At 34.3% G+C, this 17088-nt stretch overlaps 1 protein-coding gene across 3 annotated transcripts; it reads right to left on the bottom strand.

Moving 5' to 3' along the window:
- Positions 1-14992: 14992 nt before the first annotated feature.
- LOC148780138 (uncharacterized) lies at positions 14993-16353 on the bottom strand. 3 transcript variants are annotated; one of them, XR_016042588.1, is made up of 2 exons: positions 16267-16353; positions 14993-15498 (listed from the first exon to the last, which is right to left on the bottom strand). XR_016042588.1 is itself a non-coding variant. In XM_088849534.1 (2 exons), the coding sequence occupies exons 1-2, from the start codon at positions 15849-15851 to the stop codon at positions 15185-15187; spliced, it is 330 nt and encodes a 109-aa protein (XP_088705660.1). In that variant the 5' UTR covers positions 15852-16353; the 3' UTR covers positions 14993-15184. The 3 variants fall into 3 exon arrangements, 2 of the variants coding, with proteins under 2 accessions (XP_088705660.1, XP_088705659.1); XM_088849534.1 differs by having other exon boundaries at positions 15836-16353; XM_088849533.1 differs by having other exon boundaries at positions 16097-16353.
- Positions 16354-17088: the final 735 nt, after the last annotated feature.

Below are 17088 nucleotides of genomic sequence, written 5' to 3'. Positions count from 1 at the left end.
TTGGGGTGTGTGCTTTCTTGAGGGCCTCCAGCCTAAAAAGGGTATACCGTTTGTATGGCCTGTGAAAAATATAGGACTAATTTTTTCTGCAATTTGATTGTGAGGTGGTGTTTCTCAATTCGAGTAGTGAAATTGGTTTATGGCGAGCTTCAGCACGAAGTGCTTGTCTTTGGAATTTCAGGACCTATATAACATGGTCGGGGTTTTGGTGGTGTAATCATAAATATGAAAAACAAAACAAAAAAAGTTAAAAAATGAGCAATCTGAAATTTTCTATTTTGGTTTTTGGAATGTTCATTGTTGGGGAAATATCCCTGTGCACCCAATTTTTTATTTTCATATGTGAATAGAACAAAATATTTAAAATATATCTCCTAATTTTTGATTAATTTTGACCACTTTTAACTATTTTTTTCGTCCTAATAAATATAAAAAAGACGTGCTAATTCTAAATCTTTTCTCTTTACGTAATGTATTTCCCCTCAAAAATTTTCCTCTCTTCTTTGAGATTCTTTCAAACCCCTTCTCTCTCTATGTAATTTTCCCTACTTTATCTAGGTCTCTCGCTCTCTCTTTACCTTGTGTTTCTTGAAACCCCTATCTCGTATTTTGGGTTCCAAAAACAGGCACAATCTACATACAGGTAATCATCCATGCGAATAATATCCAATCAATTAATTGTAAAAATCTATAGAAATTAAGCAAATATATAAAGAAAAATAAACCATTGAGAGAAAGAGAGTGGGAAAATAGAGAGAGAGAGGGTTTGGAAAAAGTCGTTGAGAGAGATTTAGGAGAAAATCACATAAAGAGAGAAATGATGGTGTTTCGAAATGATATACTTTTATTATATTTGTTTGGGCAAAATAATAAGTTTAAAGGGGATAGAGTTTGTTTAGGGGGTTAAAAGATACAAGACTTAGAATTTCTATGATCCAAGATACGTTTTGAAACTTTGGATCTAATGAGATATAAAATTTAAAAATGGGAAGTATGGAGATATTTTCTCTAATTTTTATACTAGTCTAGTTTAGTATTTAAAGTCTGTTTTTGTTTTAAAATTTGTGATTGGAAATTTTTTACAGTGTACTCCCCTTTCAAAGTCCATCTTAGAGATGGAATTTCTATTTAAATTTCAGCAGTCAATTATTCGAAAAATAAACAGAATTTGAAACTATATTATTATACAAGACTTAAGATGACCGGTACAAAAACGAAGTTAAAATCAAGTGTTTTTTGTTTTTTTTAGATTCAAAATAGTGGTGGCTGAGATCATGAACCCTTTAAATTTTAGATCCAAATCCATATTTAAGATGAGATAGATTGGAAGGAAACTGCACATGAATAGGGTGAGTTGGCTAATGCACCAAAACTCCATACTCCTGTAACATACAGGGAAACTGAATTCGTTACTTTCTCACTAAGTTTTGTTTACAAAATCCCGGGGATCCCTTGAAAGCTTATTTTCCTCTTTTCCTGTACATAAAAGTTATTTTACCTACAATATTCAATATCTAATGGGGCATATGGATGCATCCGTTGTTTTGTGCACCTTCAAATTTTATCATGGTATATAATTTTGATGTAAAATGTTTTTAGGATTATCTCAAAATTTATTTTTACATCTAACTATAAAATTCTAAATTTAAAAAATGGTTAAAATCAAGTAGATCTATAAACATATGAAAATCTTGAAAATGGACGGTGTAGATACTATGTTGCAAAATGCACTATATCTGAGACTTAAAATCTTTTTATTTTTCATGGTCATACATCTCGATGTCGAGATGATCAATCAAAGGTTATTCCAACATTTAAACTGCCTTTTCCGATGGATTTTTGAGGTGCATCCGTAGTTCTCCATTATAAGGTAGCATCCTTGTATAAACTTTTTCCATATCTAAATGTTGCATGTACTAATCTAAGTACTTACCCTTATCTTATTTTCTCTCCTGTGAGCCCTTTCTATCACTCTACCCCTTTATGCCCTTCATGAGCCGGGTCTCTCTCTCTCTCTCTCTCGAATTGATAAAGAAAAGAGCATGAATTTCAATACATCTCAGTCAGAAAGTGTTTAGTGCTGGTTTTGGGGTCAGTTTGAAATCTTTTTTCAAGCATATAGAAAGTAGTGCTTGTATCAAGCTCTAATGGTGGGCAATCTGGGGACATTTTTCTTCTATAGATAAACTATGAGCCGTTTAGAATGACCGTGCTTGTATCAAGCCCATAATGGTTCACACAAAAAATGATGGGCAACCATTCCCAAGTGGCGTACTAACGAACCTTATGATGAAGTCTTTGACTTCATTCTCACCATAGGTTAGGGGCTCAAATTCCCACTGACTTATCGTTTTCTTACCAAAAAACAATTCCCAAGTGGCATCAGTCATATTTTTGCCATTTTATTGCAAATAGGATCTCAACATCATGGAAGTCTTGTTGTTCTTGGTGATAAGTCTTTATTTAGTAAGTTGTCTCAACATTTAGTGGAAAGTTATTGTGGTGGCAATTGTGACACAAATAGAGACAATTCTCACTATAAGAAAAGGGGCAAGCTTTCTATGCTTCCCTTACAACATAAAACTTATATACTTCCTCTTATCCAACTGTCTATTTTGAATGGAGGGCTAAGATTGCCCCAATCACAATGTCACGTCTCTACACTATTTTATTCTTAATTTTTTTCTATAAACTATTTTGACACCAAATTTTTGACGTCCAATCTTCTATTAAATTCTCACTAGAGAAAAATATAAAAAAAATATTTTCAATAAAATAAAATGATCAAAATAACCTTGATTTCAAGGGGTATTTGGGATAGTATATTTTATTGAAAATTTATTTTTAATATTTGTTATAGGTGCGGCCCAATGATAAGATCACATGTACCAAATTTCATATTCATACAATTTGTATAAAAAACTAAAAATAAAGTACTTTGAAACGTCAGATCTAAGATCAAACCGTGAGTGGCTCTCTTGATTAAAATTGGATGGCTGGATAGTATGGGAAGCATAAATCTTTTATGCTGTAGGGGAAGTATAGAAACCTTTCTCTAAAAAAAGGGCAACACACTCTCAATTGGGTGAAACCTTTTATAATCAATCAAAGGATATTATGATTTATAGTGCATCAACATTTCTCTTAATTTTCGGGACCCACTTGTTTAGATCTGCGAGTTGCATTCTCTATGGAACTGCTTCATCCATGTTGATATTCCAATTGCCTGTAGCAAGTGTTCTCAACATTTGCTGCTATGGATCCAATTCATACTTATCTATATAGATACATGTCAAACATCTTCCTTTCATATCAAATTGCTTTGGAGGAAATGGTCCATGTGTACTCCTATGAGATTCAGGAATAAATAGTGGTGACTGTAGACTTTGATGGCTATATGACTACTAATACTATTGTTCTCTAGTGCTGGAATCTCCTCAACATTTTCAATTTAAGATCTAGATATATCATGTGGATCTAAAGTCAACATTGATCTCTTCTTGCTCAGGACCTTCGAGTCGATCAAAACCACATTGCAGGGTTCAACTTCTCTCAGACCATTCTTGTCATACACATTCATAAGAAATACCCTTTTTAGAGTTATCAGCAATTCTAATAAAGACGGAATCCATGGAACTTATATCTAGTATAATAGTTAGTTAGGATAACAAAAACAAGTGACTCCCACGGATTCAAAAGGGATAGAACTTAGAAGGGGTTTGTAGCATAGATCTTCAAAGGCACCCTATTCAAAATGCACTCAACAGTCATAGCTCTCCAAGAGCTCAATGGGAAATTGCATATGCCATCATGGATCTCACAATGTCCAATAAAGTACGAATCCTATTCTCTACAACACCATATGATATTATTTTTTGTTGACGAATTCCATGGTCATCAAAGAAATTCATGAATAGTATTGAGATGCACTCGCCCTTTTAGTTCTAAGAAAGTGAATTCGGTTTTAGACATCGGTTCTCAGTCTCCAACAGAAATCTTTATTCAACTGCTAAGATTTATGTGGAATTCAGTACACATATCCACAGCGCGTGTAATCTGACTGTAGTTCGTTGCATGTCTTCGCACTGTACGGGTTATCTGTATCTGGAAAATGATAACTTTTAAGGAATTTAATCTTTTAGCTTTAGGAAAGGGCACTGGATTTCACATTAATTAATATTCACATGTGTTATGTTTTGCTTTTGTTAATGTTTCCAAAAAATCTTCTCTAATTTAGACTTCCTCTCTCTCTCTGATATGGCACTTACTTAGATGCAAAAGAAATCGAAAATATCATCTGAAAATAAAGAGCAAACGAAGAAAGATTGTGCAATAGAACGGAAGAGAGGGAAGTGTAGAAAATAAAGCACTAGGACCAAAGTAAATAATTCATGCATAAGAAGTCCAACAAATGGACCATCCACAAGGTATGTTTCCAATCCTCTAAGGTACAAATTGAAATATCCCCTAGAAGATAGTCTTGACATTGACTGAGCTCCTCCTCATATAGGAGCATAGAACATATAATGATGTAATATGGTCTAACCAAATCAAAACAAGGATCAATAGGATCACATGCCCACCATATCTTTGGTGATGTTGTTCCCTATAAAGTGCTCATGCCTCCCACCGTAACTAGATGAAGCGAACAGACCAGTTTGAATCCTTTGCTATGTGACCTGATGCTCCCGAATACATAATCCAACTTTCGAAAAAGCGGGTGAGCAACTTCCACCCTTATGCATACATTAGCAAACACAATGAGATCAAGCATTTGTTCTTGCTTTGGCTTAGTGCACTTATAAGGAAAATGGTCTGTCTTCCTGCAGTCAAAGTAGATTAAGAGTCTCCCATCTCTTAAAGCATAGTGCTTTTCTTGCCTCCATCCCCTTTTGGCACCTTGAGCCTTCATTTCCTTTTTCTTCTGGTGAATGTAGCCCTTATGGTTGCCCTTGGGTTTACTACCAACTTTGGGGCCTTCCATGCCTGTCAAACATAGCTGTGTTGTTGTAACTAGCAGAGTGGTACTTTGCCTCCAACTGAAGATATTAGAAAAGGTTGTTGCACACCTCTTGTGGGCCATCATTATCTTCATCTGTTCATAAGGAGGAGGTGACTGAAGATCTATGAAAATCTGTTGTGCACCACTCAAATCATCGCTAGCAGCACTTAGGTCATAAATCACACATGGAATTCTCTCAAAATGCTCCGTCATGGGGACGTTTTAGTTCATGTCAAATGCCAACATGAGTATGTGTAACTTGTAGTTGAGGTGCTAGTGAATTGGAGCTTCAAGGCCTGCCTCATCTACCTGGATATTGGATAACTTTCAAATTGCCCAACTAATCATTGCTCATGGCACTTTGCATATTGTGAATTATGCAAAATGATCATTCTTAAGCCATGTTTATCATAACTCCATCCCACAAAGGACCTTGGGCTCTGTTTCCTTTCTCAATGGGACTCATGCTATTTAGTACTTCCTATTGACCAAGTTGGTACCTGATTTGTGAGGCTACATATCGTAATTCGTTCCAACTAGCTTTTCTCCTCTAAGGAGGTTGGCTATCAGATCATTTGCTGACATTACAAGCTATATACTGAAAGGAAGTGAAATCCTTGTAAACAACCTCGATATATAGGATTTTCACACAAGGCTATGCATTAAAATTTTGTGTATCGTGTACCTCGCACTCTCTTGAATCTTCAAAGTTCAAGATATTCGAGCCTCCAAAACATCTCAAATCATATATTTCTCACAACCTTACTGGCCAGTGCTACTAATCATCAGTGATTCAGGATATGGAAACATGACTTATTATTCCTAGTTATCAAGTTATTGTTCATGCCTTCGGTGCAAAGTCCCACTATTAAGCACAATCAACTAGCAAGACCTTGCATATGCTGCTAGAGCTACCCCAAAGATTATATATATATATATATATATATATATATATATATATATATATATGGAAAAGTCTTTCTAACACTTATAGGCAAAAATGAATAGTGATTTCGTCTACCTTCATCACCGTCCAAATTTCATCGTGCGATCACAATTTTCCGGTACTGTTTTATTTTTAATTTGTTTTTTAGAAATTGAAATTATCTGAAATTTGACGGGTATCTATATCTTATTGAGGCGCATCTAACAAAAATATAAAAAAAATTATTTGCCGAACATAAATTGACCAACATACCTTCGAACGTTTTTGGGGGTATTTTGGTCAATGTTTTCCATGTAAAATATATATTTTTTTAATTTTCCAAGATTCCCCTATTTTTAATGAATACACATTCTAAATTTCATATCATTTTGATTAGTAAAAATAAAAAAAAAATAAAATACTACCAAATAATCGTGACCGCGGGATGAACTTTGGACGGTGATGGAGGTTGACGAAATCACTGTTCATTTTCGCCTATAGAGGTTGCGTAGTATTTTATATATATATATATATATATATATATATATATATATATATATATATATATATATATATGGAAGTATCTACAAAACGTCTATAGGTAAAGTTCTATAGTACTTCACATACTCCTCATCACCGTCTAAAGTTCGTCACACGGTCACAGTTGTCTGGTAGTATTTGAATTTTTATAATTATTATAATATTCAGATTTATCTAAAATTTGGGATGTGTGTACATCTAACCAAGTCGTACGAAAATAAAATATTAAAAAATAATAGTCATAAAATAAAATGATGAAATTACCCCAGAAACCTTATAGGGGTATTTTAAATAATTTTTATCATTCTAATTATTTGTTTTATATTTTATTTATGTGCATCTCACTAAGGCACATACACCTACAAAATTTTAGATCATTATGATTTGTAAAAGACATATTAAACTTAAAATACTATCAGACATTTGTGACCGTGTGATAAACTTTGAAAGGTGATAAAGCTGTAGGTGAAGTATTGTAGAACGTTACCTATAAGCGGGTTGTAATGTTTTCCTCAATATATATATTCTATCAGCACCACCAGACATATAAATAATAAAAACATCTGGCAGAGCATGTGGCTTGCGGAATAATTGCACCTCCTGTCCGGCGTTGTTATTGTCTAACGAGAGGGCAACTAGGGGGTGCTCCTCGTAATTTATGGATGAAATAGTATCAAATGGTAATATACGGATAAAAAGGTGTCTGTATGTAAATCGCTCAATTACGTTTTGAAGCCATTTTTAGCATGCAATAGAAAAAAAAATCTCTTCTATATTTTTATTACACGTGTCCATCATTGTAAAAATCTACATTACTATGGGGGAATGAAATGGATTGTAGATTTTCAATTTCTTATTATGGCTTCTTTTTTTTCCCTGTTTTTTCTAAACTATCTAAATAAGTTTAGGGTTGGTTTGGATGTACCCAAATTTGAGATTTTTTTTTGGTTATTTGAAGAAAGAAAATACTAAGAAAGAAAAAGTGGGGTAGTTTGGGAAATCTCATAATGTTTTTTTATCTGATAAAAAAAATCTCAATTTACCCCTAGAACCCAAATTAGACGTGGAATTAAATTCTTTTGGCTTGAATGTTTTTTGCTTGGAATCACTAGGGCCTTTCTGCCTCAAGATCCTAAGTCTATAATGTCCTAATGCAATGATTTTTTTCATTTTTTTTTTATATTTTCTGGATTTTAGTTTGGTGTTATTTAGGTTTTTAGTTTTCTTTAGGGTTAGTTTTGTCTTTATTAGTTGTAGAGATGATACGTAGATTTGAAATTGTATTTATTTTGAAGATGAAGTTGTTAGGATATGTTAAAAGACGATACAAGAAGACATAGAGATTTAGGTAAGATGGAGAGCTTGAAGGAAATAGAGAGAGAAAGAAAAAAAAAAATGGAGAAAAGAAGAACAATTGGCTTTTGAAATTTATATAAAGATCTTTGGGGTAGACTCCCTCTCTGAACGTCTATATTATCTAATCTTTTATTACTATTTTTATTTTAATTGTTTCTTTCCCATCTTCCTTGTATCTCCTTCCTAAGTCTCTCTTTCTCCATGCAAAGGATCTATCTCTCTCTTAAGTACGGTCTTTCTCTTTAAGCTCAAGGCTTACACTTCTGTGTATTTCAAATAACAATATGGTTTTGCGTGGTTTTTCTAAGCTATATTTTGTAGAGAGAGAAAACTGTGGGTTTGTAGTCCCCATTGAAGAGGAGAATGTAGATTAAATAGTATTTAAGTGTAGTTATTCTCATATCTTAAACTTTTACTACAAAAGTGAGAGTGATTGTGCTTGCGCAGAGCATGTGATTGTATGCGTGGGCATGGGCACAAAGGAGCTTGATGACACGCTTTGCACTTGCATCGGCATGCACTTGAGTACAAGTCAAGTTATCTTTTTGTGAGCATGGCTTGTGTACGACATCCAACGGTCACTTTTTGTGAGCATGGCTCGTGTAGGACATCCAACGGTCACTAGCCGTTGAAGAGGTGGGACGATGCATGTGCTTGAGTACGGGCGACGTTATCTCTTTGTAAGCATGAGTCGTGTAGGATATCCAATGGGCACTAGCCGTTGAAGAGGTGGAGGCTTGTAACAACAACAATCAAGATTAAGGACGTGTATGTAACTTGTGACTGTTGGTGGTGTATGTAACCATTCCTACAATAAATGGGCAAGGCAGCATATAAGAGCTCTATAAAAAATGGTCCTTTTTTTCCATACGAAAATGACTACGAACACACTTTTTTTTTACACCATTCTTTGCAAAATTCTAGAGAGCATAACCAAAAACTCATCTCTCTCTTTACTCGTTTTTTTCTCTTTTTAAAAAACACAAGGCTCTAGTTTCTACTGCGGCCTTTAAGCTCTGGTACATAGAAATTTGAAGCATAAAAATAGACCTTTCTATTTTTCTGTATCCTATGGACGAGTTGCCCCTATTTATTTATTTATTTTTTATTTTTTTCACCAATATGGACGAGTTGCCCTTCAAACATAAAAAGAGGCCTTTCTATATTATGCACACCTATTGCAATATCAAAGAGAGGCAGATATCATCTTGAGATAGTACTCCTATGTGCTCGAAAACAAGAAAGATTCGAGCTTCTATTTTTCTTTATTTGTAATATCTTTTTGCCCCTTTCCTCCGAAACGATTTTTCAACATCTCTGCAATAAGTTTTCCATCATTCTTAGGGTTTTGGTTTGGGTTTTAGGTTATGACTAGCTGATTTTGTTGGCAATTTTGTTTAAGGTCAAGAGTTGAGAGTCATATAATATAGGAAAAATTACAAAAATCCCCATTTTCTTTACATTTTCTCCCGACCCAACATTTTTTACTGCAACTTTTTCCCCAGAACTAACTTTTACAACAAAGACTCCTCTAAGTAAAAAAGTCATAGTTTGGAGGATGAAAATACCCTTGTTGTCTGGCATTGAATTGTGGCTGTCCAACACATAGACCAAGTGGTCCCACATATTGTAAATGCGGTCCGGCACATAGACCAAGCAGTCCGGCAGTAGTGCCTCTCGGTCCAACAAGCGTATTTTTGTCCTCCAAAATATTACTTTTTTACTTCGGGGGTCGTTGCTGTAAAATTAATTTTGGGGTAAAAGTCGTAGTAAAAAAAGTGGGTGGGGAAGAATGTAAAGAAAGTTTAGTCATGAGTTTTTTTGTAATCTCTATAATATAATTTTTTTATTTTTCTGAATTATTGAATTGACCTTTTTTGTATGATCCATTTGAGCGAGATATTCTATTTTGGTCATTATAAATATACAATTTAATGTTGCAATTCTTTTTTTGGGTGGTGTGGATGTTTCCTAACATTGCTTTTAATGAGAAAATTTGTGCTTTGTTTCTGTCTTTCTCCCTCTTTTTCTTTAACTTTTTCCTTTTATGTTCCTTTTGGACTCAAGGACCACTCATAATACAACAGAAACACAAACAATCATAAAACACGAGAATTCAAGAGAGGTTACATACCTATTTTGAACCTGAACACCTTTTTCTGTGAATCATCACTTTCTTGAGCACAATAAGTACTCTATTTTGAGGATCGAGAGTTTCATACTTGTATTCTAAAACACGAAGAAATGGTTTGAGGCTCCTTTTATTGTTCCTAAATGTTCAAGCCATGAAACCAGAGCCTATGTAGGTACATTACTATGTGTTATCTTTATTTTAATGTCATAGAGAAGTGTTAAATAAAAGTGCAGTCCTTTTTTTTTTTTTTTAAAAAAATTCATGTGGAAAAAGACGATTCTATATAATCTCTCTCTCTTGAAGGTTATAGCAGTAGGATATTAAGTTTTCTATCTTATGGATTACAAGATATTGATTTTCCTATATTGAGAGCTTCCTATTTACTGGGATTACAATTGTAATGAGATTAAGTAAGAGTTGTAGCCCTATATATCTCTGATAAACCAAAGTAGTCCTATGAATGAATTACTAGTTTATCCTTCACGGATGTTGGCACCATTGTTGAGCCACGTATAAGTTATCTTGATCTATTTTCTCACCTCCCTATTTTGTCTATTGCAACTTCAACATGGTATTAGAGCAGGCCGATATATTCCTAGCCGTTGATAGAGAGAGAAAGACCAATATATTTTTAACCCATCATCTTTGTTAATGTATTGGTAGCTCGTACAATGGTTTTCATCCCGTCCGAGAATCGAGGTGGGGTGAGAAAGGCAACTTAGTTCTCTGTGACTTTTTTTGCTGTTCTTCTCTATTTGGATTAGAAATATCCCTATCGCCACTGGCTTCCAGCTGCTATAACCTTCAACACTGTCCCTCACATACAGTAACAATAGAATTTGGTAAGGATATAAATTCTTTCTACTTGATCCTATAGGAGTCAAGACATAGATAAGTTCGTTATGATTGGATTTTTTCTGATAGGAAGAAATTGTTCTTGGAGTAAATTTATCGGCGAATGGGACTATTACGTAGAATGTGAAATTTCTTGAGGTAGTAGAACTCTACTGCTATAATTCTCCATGTAAAATAATCTAAATAGGAATGGTAAGTCTATCAAATTTATATTACACATGATACTAAAAAGAAAAAATTGGGAAGATGCAAGAAGAGAAGAAGAAGAAAATACAGCTTTACGTGGTTCGGTCTTTTTGACCTACATCCATGGTTGAAGGGCTATTCACTTGCACCCATTATTTCATTCACCCAGTATTAAATAGACCTTTACAAGATTACAACAAAATAAAAAACGATTCCCCAAATATCTCTTGATTATATCACTAACTTATCACCAAGATATCCTTATATTCAATCACTAAAACTATGGGATATGGATAACCATATCATCCATGTACCATATTGGAATATCATTTCCGTACTCCCCCTCAAGTTGGTGCACTGATATCTATCCAGCCCAACTTGCTTAATGTTTCTTGAAACTGTACTTTGCTTGTGGCCTTTGTAAGGATATCAACCAATTGATTTTTGCTTTTAACAAATGGAGTAGTAATTTCTTTGGCTTGAACTTTCTCTCTCACAATGAAAATCTGTTTCTATGTGGTTAGTCTGTTCAAGAAATGCCGTTTTTGATGCAATATGTATAGAAACTTGGTTGTCGCAATTCATAACTATTGGATGAAACCCATATCTTTGAGAAGAAGTTTTAGCCAAATTAATTTGCAGGTTGTAGTTGCGATGGCTATGTATTCGACCTCTGCACTAGATCAAGCAACCACTGACTGTTTCTTACTTTTTCAAGTTACAAGGTTACCCCCTAAAATGTACAATACCCTGTGGTCGGTCTTCTATGTGTTGGTCTACCTGCCCAATCAGCATAAGAAAATGCAATAATATTTGTATGACCATTCTCTTCATTAAAATTCCTTTTCCAGGAGATGACTTAAGGTACCTTAAAATTCGATTGACAACTTCAAGATGAGCAGTTTTTAGAGAATGCATGAATTGACTTACCATACTGATATCAAAAGCAATATCTGGTCTATATATAAGTCGACTAACCAAACATTGGAACATCCCAATATTTTCCAAAGCTTTGCTTGAGTGTATGTTGGCTTTATAATTTGTCTCAATTGGAGTATTAATACACCCTATCTTGCCAATTTCATGCAAAAGGTCTAACACATATTTTCTTTGGGAAATAAAAATTCCTTTGTGAGAGTAAAAACCTCAATTATGATAAAATATTTGAGTTTTCCCAAATCTTTAATATCGAACTTCGTATGAAGGTAATCTTTCATTTTTGTTATACCATTTGAATCGCTTCCTATTATAACAATGTCAACAGCATAGATAAGGACAATAACAATCCCAGATTGCTTTATTTTTACAAACATCGATGAATCAACAATACTCTGAGAAAACCCTATATCAAGGAGAGCTTGACTTAACTTTGCAAACCAGGTCCTGGGAGACTGTTTAAGCCCATAGATTATTTCATTGAGCCTGCAAGCTAAAGTTTTGTTACCTTTTTGAGGATGACCAAGAGGAAGTTTCATGTAAACTTCTTCTTCCAAATCTCCGTGTAAGAAAGCATTTTTAATATCTAGTTAATATAAAGGCTAGTCATTGTTGGCAACAATAGAACGTAAAACCTTCATAGTATTCATTTTGACCACATGAGCAAATGTTTCATTGTAGTCAATACCATAGATTTGGGTGAATCCCTTTGCAACAAGTCTCGCCTTGTATCTCTCAATAGTTTCATCACTTTTGTATTTCGTTTTATAGACCCACTTGCAGCCAACAGGTTTTTTCTCTTTAGGAAGAGTAACAACATCTCAAGTATGATTTTTTTTTAAAGCAACAAATTCCTCTTTCATAGCAGTTCTCCATATTGCATGAGAATTAGCTTCCTCGACACTAATAAGTTCTTTAATTGAGGAAATTTTGGTAAAAAATGTACTATACTTAGGAGATAATTTCTTAAAATCCATCTGTTTTTCAATGGGATACCGTATTTTGTGATTGTTTTTCTTGGCATAATAAGTATAATAATCCTTTAAACTAGAGGGAGGTCGAGCAATATGACAATATCGTCCTGGCTGGAAGTCACGAGGAAGAATTTTCTCTTGATGTTCATTTAAGTTTTCCTCCTCATTGAAGTTTTCTTGGGTTTCAAGAATGGATTCTTTCGGTATAAGTTGAGGTATTTCTTGATTAGGTGTGGTGTTCTTAATAATTTCTGACTCTAGAATTGCACAGATATTTGATTTGCACAAAAGGTTTTTTCTTTGCAAGTTTGCGGCTTTGCAGAAATTTTGCAAGTCAAATTTTGATAGAGATTTGGAGGGCAAAACACGCTTGAGATTTTTGAAGGGCAGAGCACGCCCTTTGTAAAGGGTTTGTACGAGACTGCAAACGAAAACTACTGGAGTTCCTTCTTGCAAACAAACAACCGTTGTGGTTCCACATTTTTTTTCTTCTATTTCCTACATGGTAGGTGAAGAAAAAAATGTAGAACCAAATTGGTTGTCTGCGAGAAAATGATTTATTTCTTCTATTTCTCTCCCTATAAAGTTCCAAAGCTTCGTAGAGAAACAAAATGATTGCTATTGCAAACTCTCAAAGATTAGAGAAGTGTTCTATGCTATCCATTTTATACTTTGGGAATGTTAACTATGGATTGGGTTTTGACTCTTGTTATATTAAATGCATAGGATTTCTTTTTGTTTTCTTTGTTTTTAAACTTGAAATTGAATTTGAAGCTACGAAGCTGGTATTATAATAAGGAGATTTCTTTTGAACTTTGAATTTTGTCAATGGCGTAATGCAGCCTCCCAATTTCACAATCAATGGTTAGGATTAATTGTGGCCACTTTGTACAAAAGGTAAACAGTCTCAATCCCATTATACTTTTCTTCGTGATAAAATCTTTATTTACAATCATCTGTCTTTATTTTCCAATTTCTCTATGCATTGTGAATAACTACATTTCTTTTCTACAACATTTCTTTGACAGACCCGTACATAAAAAAGTTAGCAAGGTTGGTAGAAATTTTTATTAAGGGAAACGTTTATATAAAGGATCTAAACAATTTTGGAATTAGTGTATTTTGTTATGCATTTTTTGACCGTCAGTTTCAAGATTTTCAAGTTTTCAAAGATCTATTGATCGACACTATTTTTAAAGTTTAAAACTTTATAAATATATTAAGGCTATCACAAAGATTTCCGGTACTGAAACCACATTTCTCGATACTATTTGAGGGTAGGCTCTAATTTGATTGTTTAGAGCTTAGGCTCAATACAAACTGCACCCTTTTATTAAGGAGTGAAGTTCAATAAGGACAGTTAATGAATAAACTCTGCTTCTAATATTTTTAAAGACATCCAAAAAATCTAGTACATAATAAAATAAAGCAAGAAGATATTTCAATCAAGCTTACAACTTTTTTAATGTGAAGGTTCTTTATATTTAACATCCAAACTGGCTCTTAAGAAATCACAGATCATCATATTCTTCTTTCAATCTCTATCTCTAAGCATATTAAGTACATAATTGTTTATCTCGAGCAATTTCCTAGATTCTGTTTCTCAAAAGTCAAAACTAAAGATAAAGTGAGACGGCAAACTCCTTTCTTAAAATTGAAATATCTGATCCTAAATTTTCATTAGGGATTTTGAAACAAAGAATATTCACAATTTAAGGAATGAATATAATGAAGAATATTCATTATCAACATTTTTGTTATAAAATATGACATTTGTTGAAATAATTGAAAATCCAATTATTTTATTATAGCATAAATTAGATACAAATGAACAAAAAATTTCCAGTTTGAAATGATATCATTTCTTAAACTGATAAACTGAAGCCATTAGCTAGTTGCTACTTGCCGCATTCTCCATCAACTTTATCCAAAATACGAGACCAAATATAAGTATTTAACCAAAAGAAATACTACTTTTCTCTACTTATCATGACTAAAGCAATACCTCTTTTCCAACCAGAAAATAAATAGGCAATAACAAAAAAAAAAGAAAAAGAAAAAAGAAAAATAACATCAGACTCATATCATCAATGACACAAGGTAAGATACTTATAAACCATTCACAAAAGGGCTACATATAAAATCCACATAGCACAAGGTTATGCATAGATAACCTTAAGGTAGGGCAAGCTCAAAGTGCCCTTTATTCACTGCAGATACTGTATAATAAGTACATGACTTGTAAACAAACACACAGGCCACATTAGACTGAAAGTCTAGTTATGGGGCTTGGCCACAGTGGTCACTTGTGCTTTGGCGAGGGCGTCGAACTCAGCTTGGGAGCAACAATAGCACCCCCTATAGCCACAGCATTGGCGTCTGTAGCCGCATCCACCACCACCACGCCCGCCGCCGCCATATCCACCACCACGCCCGCCGCCGTATCCACCACCACGCCCACCATAGCCAGGCCCACCGCCGTATCCACCACCACGCCCACCATAGCCTCCACCACCGCGATCACCAGAGCCGGGGCCGTATCCACCACCGTATTGCTCTGTTTGTGCAGCTTCCGTATCTACAACTTCCTCTGCAACAGTGAAACATGCGTGACTGGTCATTTTTTAGCGAGAAAAAAATGAGAATAAGATTTTTGGAGTCATTGAAAAATCTTCATCGTGAACAATTATGGCGTGTTTTTATGAACATAATGTATATTTATCCCTCATTTAATTGCTAATATTTGATTTAGTGATGCAATCCCAGACATCTGATGAACTCGGAATGATACAAAGAAGAATAGTTAGGCCACTACGGCATGCACAGATCTTCAAATGGTCAGAAAAATAATGGCAAAATTTAAAAAGAAATTTAACAATTATTTCTGGAGTTCTTATATAGCATTCATGGTGAGTCAATGTATTTACCTATACAACTAAACATTGTTAATCTTCTGTAGGAAACTTCACATCGCCCCAGCCGTCTGATATCGCAGCGGACGGCTGGAAGGCGTAGTTCTTCCAAACAAAGACATTCACATTTTGTGTTTGTGGACTTTGAGTAGAGGATGTGAAACCTTCACAGTCATCATCTAATGCATTTCCATATCTAACTAGCTATGCAAAAGTTATTGGAAAACACTGCATATACACAACTAAAGTGTTTGTAAATGCAATGACACCACTTGCCAGCGTCAACTTCTTTCTTCTCTGGCTTATTTTCATTGACCGCCTTAGCACAAACCTCAGAAGAGGTGAGGAGGAAGGCAATCAAGAGTGTGAATAGGATGAAAAGAGTCTTAGAAGCCATTTTCAATGAGCAAGAAGCACTTGATAAAAGAGAAGGATGAGAATATCACCTAGAATCACCCCTGTTTATAGGAGTGGGAGAGGATGGAGGGTGCGTTGAGACTTGAGAGAGAGAGCGAGTGAGATCACAAGGGCAAGGAGCCGTGCTTATCCATTGAAGCTTATGGATAGGGGCTGGAATGGACCTGGACCCAACATGGGTCTGGGTATGGGTCCAAAATTTGGACCCCACGGATCAGGTCTTGGTCCAAATATTGGACGAGAACACTCTTTGGGTCTGGGTTCATGTGGTACCGATCCGTACCAAACCCGAATAGTGTTATTATTCATAGTATCTAAATATAAAATATTTAAATAAATATGATTATATATTTTGGTTATAATAATTAAATAAGGGAAAAGTTTATATAGATCGGAGGCTCTAAACAATCAAATTAGAGCCTACCTCACAAATTTCACTAGAAGAGGTTGTTTTGATACCCAAATATCCTCAAATTGATAACCTCGACATCAAGTTGCATGGACATGAGAAAAAAAAATAGATTTCAAGTTTTGGAAATAGGGTATTTTGTAATGCATTTTTGAATCGTCAATTTTCAAGATTTCATAGATCTATCAATCTACACTATTTTTGAAACTTTAAAATTTATAAATAAAGATGAAAATATATTTTAAGACAATCATAAAGATTTTTAGCATTGAAAGCACATTTTTTGACAATATTTGAAGGTAAGCCCTAATTTGATTGTTTAGAGCGTAGGCTCTATACAAACCGCACCCTTTAAATAATACATGTGTGTATTTAACATAGTATTTAAATTTATATTTTTTATTATTTTTCTGTTCAGGTCCTATCAAGTCTAGGTCTGGTC

The sequence above is a fragment of the Amborella trichopoda genome, chromosome 10 (genome assembly GCF_054954075.1).
Source record: "Amborella trichopoda isolate Santa Cruz 75 chromosome 10, AtrichopodaSantaCruz75HAP2 v2.0, whole genome shotgun sequence".
NCBI classification, from domain to species: Eukaryota; Viridiplantae; Streptophyta; class Magnoliopsida; order Amborellales; family Amborellaceae; genus Amborella; species Amborella trichopoda.
This window is presented reverse-complemented; position numbering and strand designations above follow the sequence as displayed.